The 13,124-nt window shown below is 51.4% G+C and overlaps 1 protein-coding gene across 1 annotated transcript in view; it reads left to right on the top strand.

The window, feature by feature from the left end:
* The window catches only part of CUX2 (cut like homeobox 2), a 163,197-nt gene extending 150,534 nt beyond the window's left edge, over positions 1-12,663 (top strand). Inside the window, exons 17-22 of the mRNA XM_087828549.1 lie at positions 1,397-2,199; positions 2,950-3,109; positions 4,441-4,710; positions 4,848-5,036; positions 6,032-6,305; positions 9,619-12,663. Coding sequence (XP_087684675.1) covers positions 1,397-2,199; positions 2,950-3,109; positions 4,441-4,710; positions 4,848-5,036; positions 6,032-6,305; positions 9,619-10,420 — 2,498 coding nt within the window. The 3' untranslated portion in view covers positions 10,421-12,663. The remainder of the gene's footprint in view (positions 1-1,396; positions 2,200-2,949; positions 3,110-4,440; positions 4,711-4,847; positions 5,037-6,031; positions 6,306-9,618) is intronic.
* Positions 12,664-13,124: the final 461 nt, after the last annotated feature.

The raw sequence follows: 13,124 nt of genomic DNA, 5'->3' as shown, positions 1-13,124 counted from the left end.
CTGCTTTTATTATCTGTGTGACCCTGGGCAAGTTTATATAGCCTCTCTGTGCCTCTATTTTCTCATCTTTAAAATGAGGACAGTGTTGCCCAGCCAGCTTGGCTCAGTGGTTGAACATTGACCTATGATCGAGGAAGTCAAGGTTCAATTCCCAGTCAGGGTACATGCCCAGGTTACGGGCTCAATCCCCAGTAGGGGGTGTACAGGAGGCAGTTTAAAAAATAAAATGAGGGCAGTGTTAATACTCCTTAAGGCTGTGGGATGATAAAATGAAATCAGGCATGCAAGCACTCAAGGGCCTGGCATACAGAAGGTGTATCTGAAAGATTAGCAATTGTTACAGTTAACATTATCATTATTATATCTTTATTGTTGTATTTTTTTCATGTTAAAAATGACTCTGCTTATGTAGCTGTCTCTCCCAATGGTCAGGGGGCATCCCTGCCCAGCACCGTGTAGCTCAACATTGTTATAAGACAGTTGCTGACTTAGAACAGGTTTCAGCACTCCCACCCTCTTTTGTAGTGTCTGCTGTCCCCTGGTGGTGACTTGGAGAAAGTGTCCCGATTCCCAAGCCTCTGCTTGCTGCTGGGAGCCAAGAGTTTCCCAAGGGCCTTCCCCTCTACCTGCTCCCTGGGAGGGGTGGAGGGAGGCTTCCCCCCTAGGAACCTACAATGCCCCACCCAGATTGGGCACAAAGACTTATATACAAGCTTTTCCTTTATCATTGTCACAACAGTGATAAACTAGAAACAACCTAAGTGTCTAGCAGTGGGGGATCAGATAAGTAAAGCAGAAGCTATCCCTTCAGTGGGGTATGGAGCCATTAAAGATAGGAAAACTTTTAATCATAGGGGAAAATACTCTTGTTGACATAAAGTGAGGGCAAACCAGGCTACACTCCCATATCAAGTATGATCATCCTGTGCAGGCCAATGCTCTAACCACTGAACAAAACCGGCCAGGGCTGTCCACGTGATCTTTACTGCCTAATAGTCTTCTATATAGTTGGACCATAACTTACTTAACCAGTCCCCAACTGGTGGACACAAAAATTGCCTCCAACATTTTGCTTGTATAAATACTGATACTGTGCCCGGCCAGCATGCTCAGTGGTTGAGCGTTGACCTATGATCAAGGAGGTCAAGGTTCGATTCCTGGTCAGGGCACATGCCTGGGTTATGGGCTCGATCCCCAGTAGGTGGCATATAGGAGGCAGCCAATCTATGGCTCTCTCTCATCATTGATGTTTCTATCTCTCTCCTCTCTTTTCCGTCCTCTCTCTGAAATCAATAGATAAAATATTTTTTTTAATAAAATAAGTAAATAAATACTGATGCTGTGACAACTTTGTTCTGACGATGGGCCTCTGGCCACTGTGTCATGCACCCCACAGGTGAGCCCAAGAACTCCACAGCCCCATTGAGCATCACCAATGGCACAGCCTCTGCCAACACCTCAGAAGATGCCATCAAAAACATTCTGGAGCAGGCACGCCGGGAGATGCAAGCACAGCAGCAGGCTCTACTGGAGATGGAGGCAGGCCCCAGGGGCCGCTCGGTGCCTCCTTCCCCCCCAGAGCGGCCCTCGCTGGCAGCCGTGAGCCAGAACTGTGCCCCGACATACGTCAAGCAGGAGGACAGCAGTGTTGGCAGTGGCGGTGGTGGGGGCGGCGGGGGAACCAGCAGCAGTGCCACACAGACATCCCTTACTGTCCTGTCTCCCGCCGCCTTCGTGCAGAGCATTATCCGGAAAGTCAAATCAGAGATCGGCGATGCTGGCTACTTCGATCAGCACTGGGCCTCAGACCGCGGCCTGCTCAGCCGCCCCTACACCTCCGTGTCGCCCTCACTCTCCTCCTCCTCCTCCAGCTACTCTGGCCAGCCCAACGGACGGGCCTGGCCCCGTGGGGATGAGGCCCCCACGGTCCCTGAGGACGAAGTCGCCGGGGGTGAGGACGAGCCCCCTAGGTTGGGCGAACTCAAGGCTGAGGGGATCATCCCTGAGTCAGGCAGTGGTGGGCGGCTGGCCTACTACCCAGCATATGTGCCCCGCACACTGAAGCCCACCGTGCCACCCTTGACCCCAGAGCAGTACGAGCTCTATATGTACCGTGAGGTGGACACGCTGGAGCTGACACGCCAGGTCAAGGAGAAGCTAGCCAAGAACGGAATCTGCCAGAGGATCTTTGGGGAGAAGGTGAAGATGGGGGCGGGAGGGTCAGAGAGGGCAGGAGGCTCAAGGGACCCTGGGAGAGGACTACCTGAGGGTCAGCCTCCAGTGCCCATGGTCTGGAAATAAGCAAGAACAGGACAAAATCAGGATTCGAACCCAAGTCCTTGTGACCCCAAAAGCTCATATTTCTCTATCTAGCTGCCCCTGGGCCCTGTGGGAAGGGGGGCCATGGGCACAGCTGGTGCTCACTTCTGCAGCTGTTAAAGCAGGAGACACTTCCACCTGGTTGGGAATACCCCCCGAGCCCTCCTCCAGGACCCTACATCTCTCTGATGGCCCAGCCACTAAAGGGGTTAAGGTCCAGCTCAGCCAGGGGTCTGCTGATTGGTTGGTCCCCCTCCAGTACCAGTAGTTAAGGAGTTTTTTAACATCACTTTTGCCCATAGCAGAGGAGCAGGCAAACAGACAAGCCCAGAGGAGGGAGAAGTGACCTAAGTGGGAGATACAGGAAGGCTTCCTGGAGGAGGGGGCACTTGAGGGGTCTTAACAGCTAGGTAGGAATTTTACATGTAGGGAAATTGGGAAGGGCACTGCAGGTGAGGGTACAGCACAGGCACTCAGCAGGCACTGGGAAATGAAGAACAAGTGAGGCAGCCCTAACCTCTCAGGGAACAGAGTGAACAGTGGTCCCTAGGGTCTTGGAGGGAGAGGGGAGGTGATGTCCTGTGTCCCCGGGGCCTGCTGACCCACCCTTCCTGCCCCATCCATCCCTAGGTGTTGGGCCTGTCACAGGGCAGTGTAAGCGACATGCTGTCCCGGCCAAAGCCCTGGAGCAAGCTGACGCAGAAGGGGCGGGAGCCCTTCATCCGCATGCAGCTGTGGCTCTCAGACCAGCTCGGCCACGCCATCGGCCAGCAGCCCAGCGCCTCCCAGGGTGAGTGCCCACAGGGTTCTTTTGAGGGTTGCTGCCAGCCCCCGGAACTGCAGAGAGCCCTCACTCTTCCACTCTGCAATGGCACATGCATCTGCTTTACTGCCCACATCTACCCCTCTCTCTGGCCCCACTGTCCCGGCCACCATTATCACTCCCCTAGAAGACTGCAGCATGCTCCTAGCTGGTGTCCCTGCTCCCCTTGCATCCTTCCTTCAGTCAGAGGGTGCATCTATCACTGGTTTTAAACTTCCAGGTGGTGCCAGAGGAAATAGTTTGCATTTGGAGCCCCACCCTCTGATTCTGTCGGAGTCACTGATTAATGTCTTTTTCCTGAGGATCCAGCATGCAGCCTCAGAATCCTTAGCACAGGGCTTTGAGCAGCTGTAATGACATAGGTATTTTGGGGGCAGGTGGCACATAGAATCCTCAAGACCTCAGACATGGGCTGCCAGCCACATGGGACTCTGATGCACTACTCAAAATTTGGAGGCTTCACTTTACACCTTTCACGGTAATCAGGGGTCCCAGCCAAAATTTATTCACTCAACAGATGACCCACCGCCTCCTGCCTTCTAGGAAATCATAGTCAGTGGATGAGAAGACACTGTTGGGTGTAAGCAAACCTGAGCTCTAGTCCTAATGCTGCCACTACTCATTGTGTGACCTGGGCGCATATTTTTTTAATCTCACTGAGCCTCAGTTTCCTTACCTGCCTCCTAGACATGTTTTTGGTGACTAGAGATCATGGGGGTAAAACATGTAGCAATACACTGGGCATGTGGTAAGCGCTCAATAAAAGGAAGCTTTGTTGTTACTGTCCTCATCATCGATGTTGCTTTCATCTGGTAAGGGAGACATCTGGCACAAGCAAGAAGTTATAGTGAAGCAGTTATTTTATAGACTGTCTCGGTCCAGCTTTGTCTGGTGCTTCGTCATGATCAGATTCAGGCCGAGCACTTTTAGCAGGAATATCACGGATGCGATGCTGTGTCCTCCGTGCATCATATCGGGAGGCTCCCATTGTTGATTTGGCCCATGATTGGTGCTATTATCTGATCGCTTGGTTGTGGTGATACCTGCTGGGTATCTCTACTACAAGGTTACTATTTTTCCTTTGTAACTAATAAGTATTTTGTGGGAGATACTTTGCGACTATGTAAACTTTCATCTGCTAGTTTTCCCACCCAAGATGGTCCTGCCTGAGCTGTTACCATGGTAGTTGCAAAATGGATTGTTGTGGACTCTTGGCTCTAACAGACAAGACTGCTGAAACCTTGTGTGGCTATGCCAGGTTGCAGTAACCACCTTCTCTTTCTCTCTCTGGCCCACAGCCAGTCCCACCGAACCAAGGTCCTCACCATCCCCACCCCCTACCCCCCCGGAGCCCGAGAAAAGTTCCCAGGAGCCCCTGAGCCTGGCATTGGAGAGTAGCAAGGAGAACCAGCAGCCAGAGGGACGCTCCAGCTCCTCGCTGAGTGGGAAGACGTGCTCAGGCAGCCAGGCCACCGGGGGCATCCAGGAGATTGTTGCCATGTCCCCTGAGCTGGACACCTACTCCATCACCAAGAGGGTCAAAGAGGTTCTCACAGACAATAACCTAGGTACGGGGTAGTGTGGGTTCCCCTGTGTCTGAGTTAGTGGAGACATCCTGGGTTCTCCCCTCTGCCTCTCTGGTTTCCTGAGAGCTCCTCTGCCAGGCCTGGGGTGAGTGACAGGCGGCCTCATCCCCTGTCCCCAGGGCAGCGGCTGTTTGGAGAGAGCATCCTGGGCTTGACGCAGGGCTCTGTGTCCGACCTACTGTCCCGGCCCAAACCCTGGCACAAGCTCAGCCTGAAGGGGCGGGAGCCCTTTGTGCGCATGCAGCTGTGGCTCAGTGACCCCCACAATGTGGAGAAGCTGAGGGACATGAAGAAACTGGAGAAGAAAGGTGAGGTCTGCGTCCTCTGGGCTGGCCTCGGGTTTTCCCACGGGAACCATACCTGGTTGTAACCCAAGTAAACCCAGGGCCTTAATGGTCCACCCTCAGCCTGGTGCGGGACTGCAAGAAATAGGAATCCCACAGAAAGAATATTATTGAAAGCAATGAAAATATTTACTACTTCTGCCATGAAAATTTCTGTCCCCCGTCTCTCATTTCCTCCCACACCCATAGCGTCTGTAGTCTTTACCAACTCTACTGCACATTCCGCAAAACACTCCCTCTCTGATCCGCGGCGCCGCCCCCCCCCCCCAAGTCCTCCGCACCAGCTCCCTAATGTATAATATATGGATAGATCCCCAGTGCCAGTTTCCCAGATTCTGCACAACAAAGCACGAACTGACCTGGCCAACAAGGTTCCTGGGGTAGGGGTGGGGGGCAAGGAGATTGCAGATTCTTACATTGTCCAATATTTTATCCCTGAAAACGCCTACTGTGTGCCCGCCCAATCTTATGCTGGGCATAAGGGTTTCCTGGACCTTAAAAAGCTCAGGGTCCGGTTGGGAAATGAGGTACAAGTAGTTGAAAAGTTGTCGTCCAGGGCAGTTCATGAGACAAGAGAGCCCAAGGTCAGTGAGGGCCATGTGGCCCAGGGCCACAGCTGGGCTGTTGGCCAGACAACTTTGACATTGAGAACTTGGCCTGCCACTTCCTGGCTGTGTGACCTTTTTATCAGGTTACTTCCGCTCTCGGTGCGCCTCCTTCTGCTTCATCTGAAATGAAGAGTTGGTAGCATTTACCGCAGGGATCGCTGTGAGGGTCACATGAGACCCTTACCTCCTCCGTTCTGAAGTGGGCTTCCCTCCCATTTTGATGATTTGAGATTGAGATGCATTTACTGGGTTCCCTGCCCCTGCTGCCCCTGGGGGGTTGGGAGGGGCTATTGATGACCCTTGGTCAGGCCCCTCTCAGCCCTCCCTCCCTCCCTCCCCTCCCGGTCCCAGCCTACTTGAAGCGCAGGTACGGCCTCATCAGCACCGGCTCAGACAGCGAGTCTCCAGCCACGTGCTCCGAGTGCCCCAGCCCCTGCCTGCAGCCCCAGGACCTGAGCCTCCTGCAGATCAAGAAGCCCCGCGTGGTGCTGGCACCCGAGGAGAAGGAGGCCCTGAGGAAGGCCTACCAGCTGGAGCCCTACCCCTCCCAGCAGACCATTGAGCTCCTCTCCTTCCAGCTCAACCTCAAGACTAACACCGTCATCAATTGGTTCCACAACTACAGGTGGGATGACTGGGGAGGACCTGCTGGGGGGTGGGCAGGGTCTCTGCCAGACCGCCTTCCCCACCCTAGGGCCTGGAGGGAGCCCAGCATTGATGGCCTCTGGGAGATGGAGAAACCAAATTGCAGGGCTGTTTAGATTTAGAATGTAGGCAAACCTGGATGTAAACCCCAGCTTCACCATTTCCAGCTATGAGACCCTGAGCAAGTCATTTCACCTCCTTGAGTCTCAGTCTTCTAACCTGTAAAATGGGACCATGATGGGACCTACTTCACAGAGTTGTCCTGAGGATGCAATGGGCTAACATATTTACATCAAATACCTGGCACATTAGTACTCAGTGGCTGTTGACTGTTGTCACTATCTTCATTACGACTTCCCCAGCTTGCTCTGTGTCTGCCCGTATGAGGGACAGGGAATGGTGTTTGGGGAACAGGCCTGAGCCTCATGTTGGAGCCCTGATTGGGGGTTTGGCCTCTCCCACTCCCTAGACCAGAGGAAAGCCCTCTGGCAGCCCCCTGGGGAGCGGGCGCTTCCTGTTTCTGTGGCTACCTCTTCCCACTCCCCAAGCCCCTGTCTTAGAATCACTGACCTGCCGTGGGCTGGGCTTTCTGGGAGTTTGTTGGGGTGTTGACTGTATCTGGCAGGTCCGAGGAGACTGCAGAGGGGCTTCCTGAGGTTGGCTGAGAGCCCTGTAAAGAAGGCTTGATGGGATTTAAGGGACCATCTCTGAGTGCCGCCCCCCTAAGTTTCCTGAGCAGGAAATGTCTGGTGTCCATGCAGTGCCAGAGAGGAGAGCCTGTCTGTGTGTTCCAGGGGCTGGGAGAAGGTCTTGATCTCCAAGGGAGATGAGGAATGAGGAGCCTGGAAGGGTGGAACACTTGCCGTCTCTCTCCACAGCCCAGGCATGGGCATCACACAGGCCCGAGTTCAAGTTCCGCCTTGGCTGCGTGTCTTGGGCAAGTCCCTGTTTTACACGTGAGGAACCTGGTCCCAACAGTGCTGTATAGGGGTCAAATGGGTCCTTGGAACGCCAACTCTCTACAGGGCCACTGGCTGTCTGGCTCACACCCAGAGCCTGCCAGCGTCTAACGAAATAGGTGCTTAAAACCACACATCCTCCCTCCCTCCCTGGGGAAATAGGGACGTCCCACCCCTTTTGCTCCCCTCAGGAACTGAGCACTCCGTTATTATCCACAATATTCATTCAACAAATACTTGCCAAGTGTGTACAATAAGCCAGGGCCTGGAGAAACAGGGTTCAAGGCCAACATCCCTGCCCTTAGGGAACTTAAAATCATGGGCTAGATAATCTTACCACAACCTAATGAAGGCTGTAAACAGAAAAGAATAGGGGCTGAGGGAAGGGGATTCTACCTCCTGTGAAGACTACGAAGATGGGGCTTTGAGCTTGGTTTGGAAGGATGAGTAGGGGTTTGCACCAAAGAGCAAAGAGAATGGACTCTCTTTCAAAGAGTTTTAGCTACAGAAGGTACAGTATTTCATTTGGTAAATGTTTGTTGAGCACCTGCTGTGTGCCAGGCACTGAAGAGAACAAGACTAAGTTCTTACCCTTAGCATCTCTGAGCTACCATCAGGATAGGTCACTACTAAACATGCACTCATAGTAACACATCATTACAAACTTCAGTAAGGTCTGAGAAAGGTAAACAGGATGTTTTGAGAAAAAGTTACCAGGGTGACCCTGCTACGGATTTGAGAGTTGGGAATTACAAAGACTAATTTATACTATAGTATGCTTCATATTTATATCTGATCTATAGTTTGGAAGTTCTCATGATGGAGCTTCAGGCATTGAGTCATCCTAAACCTCCCTCAAATCCCACCTCACTGAAAACCACTAGGGTGGGGACTGAGGGAAATGACAGAGCCCCTGTAAAGTGGACAAGGCCACCTTTGTAGAGGGACTGGAGACTGAGAGAGGGACGTGAATTAGATGATCCCTCATAGTCCCTCTTAAGTCCAGGTTCCTGGAATGGGGCCCTATCCCCCAACTGGGCAGGGAGCCAGGGAGGCAGGGGAGTATAGCCAGACTTCTTGGTTCGAAGTCCAACTGTACTACTTTTTGGCTCTGTGATCATGGCAATTCCCTGTGCCTCTGAGCCTTGTCTCATTTATCGATGGGAGTGATAATTATAATACCCCCCTCACAAGGTTATTATGAAAAATAAATGAAATAATCTGCAAAAAGTAGTTGCCCCGGTGCCCAGCACATATAAGCACCCATTATTATGATATTTATAATAATTACAACAGTTAGTATTACATATCAATAACATGTACTGTATTACTAATATAAATGGGCAGAAGCTACAGCGTCAGAGAAGCTGAGGAAGCCCCGTTGCTTGATGACCTTGGATGAGCCATCTGACCTCTCTGGATCTCATTTGCTATTAGGAAAATAATTAATGGGCTTAGACTCATCCCTAGCCTTTCCTTTCTAAAACTTGACATATGAGGCTAACTTTCCCTTACAAAGCAAGGAGACTGTTGAAGAAAAAATGGGTTCTGGACTAGAATTCAGGGTACCCAGACTCTGGTCCCAGCTCTGCCTTTGTGTGCCATGGTGATCTGGAATTACTCTCTGTGCCTCAGTTTCCCCTTCTGGGCTGACATCTAAGAGTCCCTTCAGGAAAGAAGCAGGGAGTTGTTGCCACAGACTAGATCTGGGTTTTGCTTTGAGAAGTGCTCCAATAGAAATATAAGGCAAGCCACATACGTCATAAAACTTTCTAGTCGCCACATTTTTTAAAAAAATAAACATAAAATTAATTGTAGTATATTTTGTTTAGTCCAATATATACAAATATAACCATTTCAACATTTAATCAATATAAAAACTTTATTAATGAGATCTTTTACCTTTTTTTTTTTGTATTAAGCTTTCAAAATCTTACCCTTACATCACATCTCAATTCTGACTAGCCACAGTTCAAGTGCTTAAGAGCTACATGTGGCCAGTGGCCTCTGTACTGGACAGTGCAGATCTAGATCATGGGCTTTGGAATCCAGCAGTCCTGAATTTAAGTACTGGCTCTGCCACTTACTGGCTGTATGACCTGGGCAGTTCACTCAACATCTCTGAGCCTTGTTTTCTCCTCTGTGAAATGGGGATAATAATAGCACCCACCTTGCAGGGTTGTGGATAGGGCTTAAAGATGTTGCATGTGAAGGAGCTTAGTGCCTAGTGAGCCCTGAGGGAAGTAGGTGGGGTCACAATGCCCTTCTTGTGGAGTGAGTCCGAGGTTAGCCAGTTCCCCTCCTTCCCCTTACTTACCATCATCTCTGCCCCAGGTCCCGGATGCGCCGGGAGATGTTGGTGGAGGGGACCCAAGATGAACCAGATCTTGACCCCAGTGGGGGTCCTGGCATTCTACCACCAGGCCACTCCCATTCAGACCCCACTCCGCAGAGCCCCAACTCTGAGGCTGAGGACCAGAAGCCTACCGTGAAGGAACTGGAGCTTCAGGAGGGCCCTGAGGAGAGCATCACACCCCTGACCACCCAGGACAAAGCCCTGGTGAGGATTAAGCAGGAACAGACTGAGGACAATGCTGAGGAAGGAGCGGACAGCCAGCTCCAGGACTCAGGGGAGCCGGACAAAGGCCAAGGTTCTCCCAAGGAGATGCATCCGGACCCTCCGGGTAATGATGGACTCCCAAAAGTGGCCCCAGGGCCTCTTCTTCCAAATGGGACCACCCCAGACTGCCTCTCGATACAGCCTCCGCAGGAGAGCAGGGGTGGAGAACGGCTACACCCGGACCCCCTAAGTTTTAAGTCAGCCTCAGAGTCCTCGCGCTGCAGCCTGGAGATGTCACTGAACTCACCCTCGGCTGCCTCCTCACCAGGCCTCATGATGTCTGTGTCACCTGTCCCCTCCTCTTCAGCTCCCATCTCCCCATCCCCACCCGGTGCCCTCCCTGCCAAAGTGCCGAGTGCCAGCCCCACTACCGACACGGCTGGGGCCTTGCACCCCAGCACCAAGGTGAACCCCAACTTGCAGCGGCGGCACGAGAAGATGGCCAACCTGAACAGCATCATCTACCGGCTAGAGAGGGCTGCCAATCGGGAGGAGGCTTTGGAGTGGGAGTTCTGAGGGTGAGAGCAAGCGGCATACCCAGTGGTCGCCCTCACGCTCTCACTCCTCCCGGACAGGGCAGGGTACAGAGGGAGGAACTCAACCACCAAGATCTGGACAGCAGTGTTATGCTGTTTACGTTTTTTGTTGTAATCCTAGTTCTATAAGTTGTGAGCAAGCAGGTGGGGCAGATGCCACTGCCTCCTCTTCTTGGCACCCCACCCACCCCAGGGAGCACCCTCTTCTCCACCCTGGCCTCTCTGCAGGAGACAGAAGCAAAGTGGCGCCACGTTTTCACCTGGAAACTCCATACTCTTTTAGAAAAATGAATAAATATTTATAGACCTCTTTTAGATATTTTAATAAAGGATCCTTTGGAATTTATTCCCAGCCGATGCTGTTTTGATATTACAGAGTTATAAAATCAGGATGCTGTCACAACTGTTGCGAAGAATACACTGAAGTTGTGTCATTTTTGCCACTAGATGAGATTAAAAGAAGACAATTGTTCAAAGCCATCACAAAACACTATAAGACTGACCAAAACTTGGATAACCTTTGAACCGCGACTTTTTTCAACATCTGTCTATGAGACACAGTGCATTGCTCCTGCCCTCCCAGAAACCGTGCTGGAAAGAGAAAAGTCCAAAAGACTCTAAACTAAAACTTCCATGCCGTTGAGGATGTGTTTCGTCCTGGTGGTCTGCTTTGCAACCCTGATAACACAGAGTGTCCCATGCCATTGTAAATGTTGTAGAGATGTGGGCCGTGGCCACGTGACCTTTCTGAGACTTAACACGGTACAGAACGAACTGCCTACATTCCCTCTAGCCAGAAACCTGTGCGCTGAGGAGGTTGGGTGTCTAGCTCCCGGTACATCCACTTCAGACAGGATGTGTTTCTGGATCCTTTGGAAAGCCAGGCATGGGGGCAGGTGATTGGAGGGTGGTGCTTGAGCCAGAGTGACCCCATTCCCCAACCTGAGTCATGGCCACAGCACAGGAAGTCTCCCCACTGGTGGCCACCAACTTCCCCTTTTTGCGTTTGAAGAAAACAACAGTGTTGGTCACCCCACAAGCACCCAACACCAAAAAGTAGATTCATCACACCAGAGACCCCTGCTCCCCTTCTCAACATCTCAAGTGGACCCCGGTGCTGCTCTGGAAGGTGTCTGCAACTCCCAAGTCCACGTAGAACAAAGGAGAAGATTCAGTTTGCCTCAGCACGACCACCATAGCCCAGGCTCCCAGTCCACCCTCCTGCCTTCCAGCACATGACCTTTGGAGAGCAAAGACTCAACCCCCCAACTCAGAGAAGCCTTCCCTCCAGCATCTTCATGGCTTCCAGGGGGAGAGTCCCCAGTCTGGATGGAACAGCCACCATACTGATTGTTGAGTAGCCCTCCTGTTTTTATTTCTTACCCTCTTTCAAACTCTGTGCGAAGGCTGAGTTGGTTGCCTCCCCGCTGAATCCAGAATGATGATGGGAAGGTGGCTGTGATCAGAGCCAGTTTGTTGCTGGGGAGAGGTGTCTGGCAGGGGTCTCAAGGGTCCCACAAGCATTTTTGAAACCAGGCCAGTGAAACACGATGACCAGAGGGGGACAGTTGAGGGCCGTTCCAGAAATCTCAACTCTCATGCACCCAGCCCAGGCTGCAGTCTCCACGCCAATCAACCCTGCAGGAAAGTCTCCTTTTCCATCCACCCAGGCTATGCATTGAAGAGTTTTCCACTGTATACATTTTTATCCAGATGAAGGTATTTTTATATGTTGACAATAGGAAACAGTGACCGATTTTCAGAGTTATCAAATCTGGAACAAACAAAACATCTCCTTTTAGTCACCACCGTCCTGTCTCAATTAAGACACCATGGGGGACACACCACTTTTCACTGTTGAAACCCACACACTGTTGACACCCGGGCCTACAGCAGACCACGATCCTCAGAAAACAAAACCTGGCTTCTGTGTGACGGGATTTGATTAAGCACTTAGTATGGTCTTTTGAACATGGAAATCCTGTTATACTTAATGCTAGTGGACCCATGAACAGCTTTGTCAGGGTCACGTCCTATAACGGTAAAAGCAAAACAAAAACCCACAAAACCGTTTCTATGAGAGATTGATGAACTTTGTTTAAAATTTAAAAAAAAGAACACGTTCTGTAAATGCGTCGCTCAATACAGAATTGTATAATAATGTCTGGGTGTCCTGCTTGCTTTGTTCTGGAGTTGGGGGGTGCAAGTTGGGGGTCAGACCTGGTCCTTAGAGGTGCTTTACAAAATGCTGTTTTTAAAAACCGTTTTTCAAATTAGTTTGCTGCCATTAAAGTATGGGGGAATGTCATATAAAAATCGCAATTGCTCGCTTCCCTGGAAAACCGTTAAGATCTGGCCACACTGGACCCGCCTTCCAATGTGACAACAGCCAGCTGAGGAGTGGCTGCCCCCTTTGGACAGGACACATGCCTGTGATTTGCCTCGGTGCTCAGCTGTGCCACCTGTCCCAGTCCTGTGGATATCTTGGTGGGCAGTTGTGCTGGGGGCTGAAGCAAAGGAAGATGGAAGAATTGGAATCCATGTTTCCACTCAGCAGGGTGGAAGCAGGTTAGACTCTGGGGCCTGGAACCTAGGAGCCAAAATCATGCCCTGCCCCCCAGTTAGTGGCCACAGGTCACAGCCCTAAGACCAGATATTTTACAGGCCGTGCCCACCTCAGTGGA

The sequence above is a fragment of the Miniopterus natalensis genome, chromosome 20, assembly GCF_054644295.1.
Source record: "Miniopterus natalensis isolate mMinNat1 chromosome 20, mMinNat1.hap1, whole genome shotgun sequence".
In the NCBI taxonomy this organism is placed as follows: Eukaryota; Metazoa; Chordata; class Mammalia; order Chiroptera; family Miniopteridae; genus Miniopterus; species Miniopterus natalensis.
The sequence above is the reverse complement of the archived record's forward strand: the minus strand, read 5'-3'. Positions and strand labels throughout refer to the sequence as shown.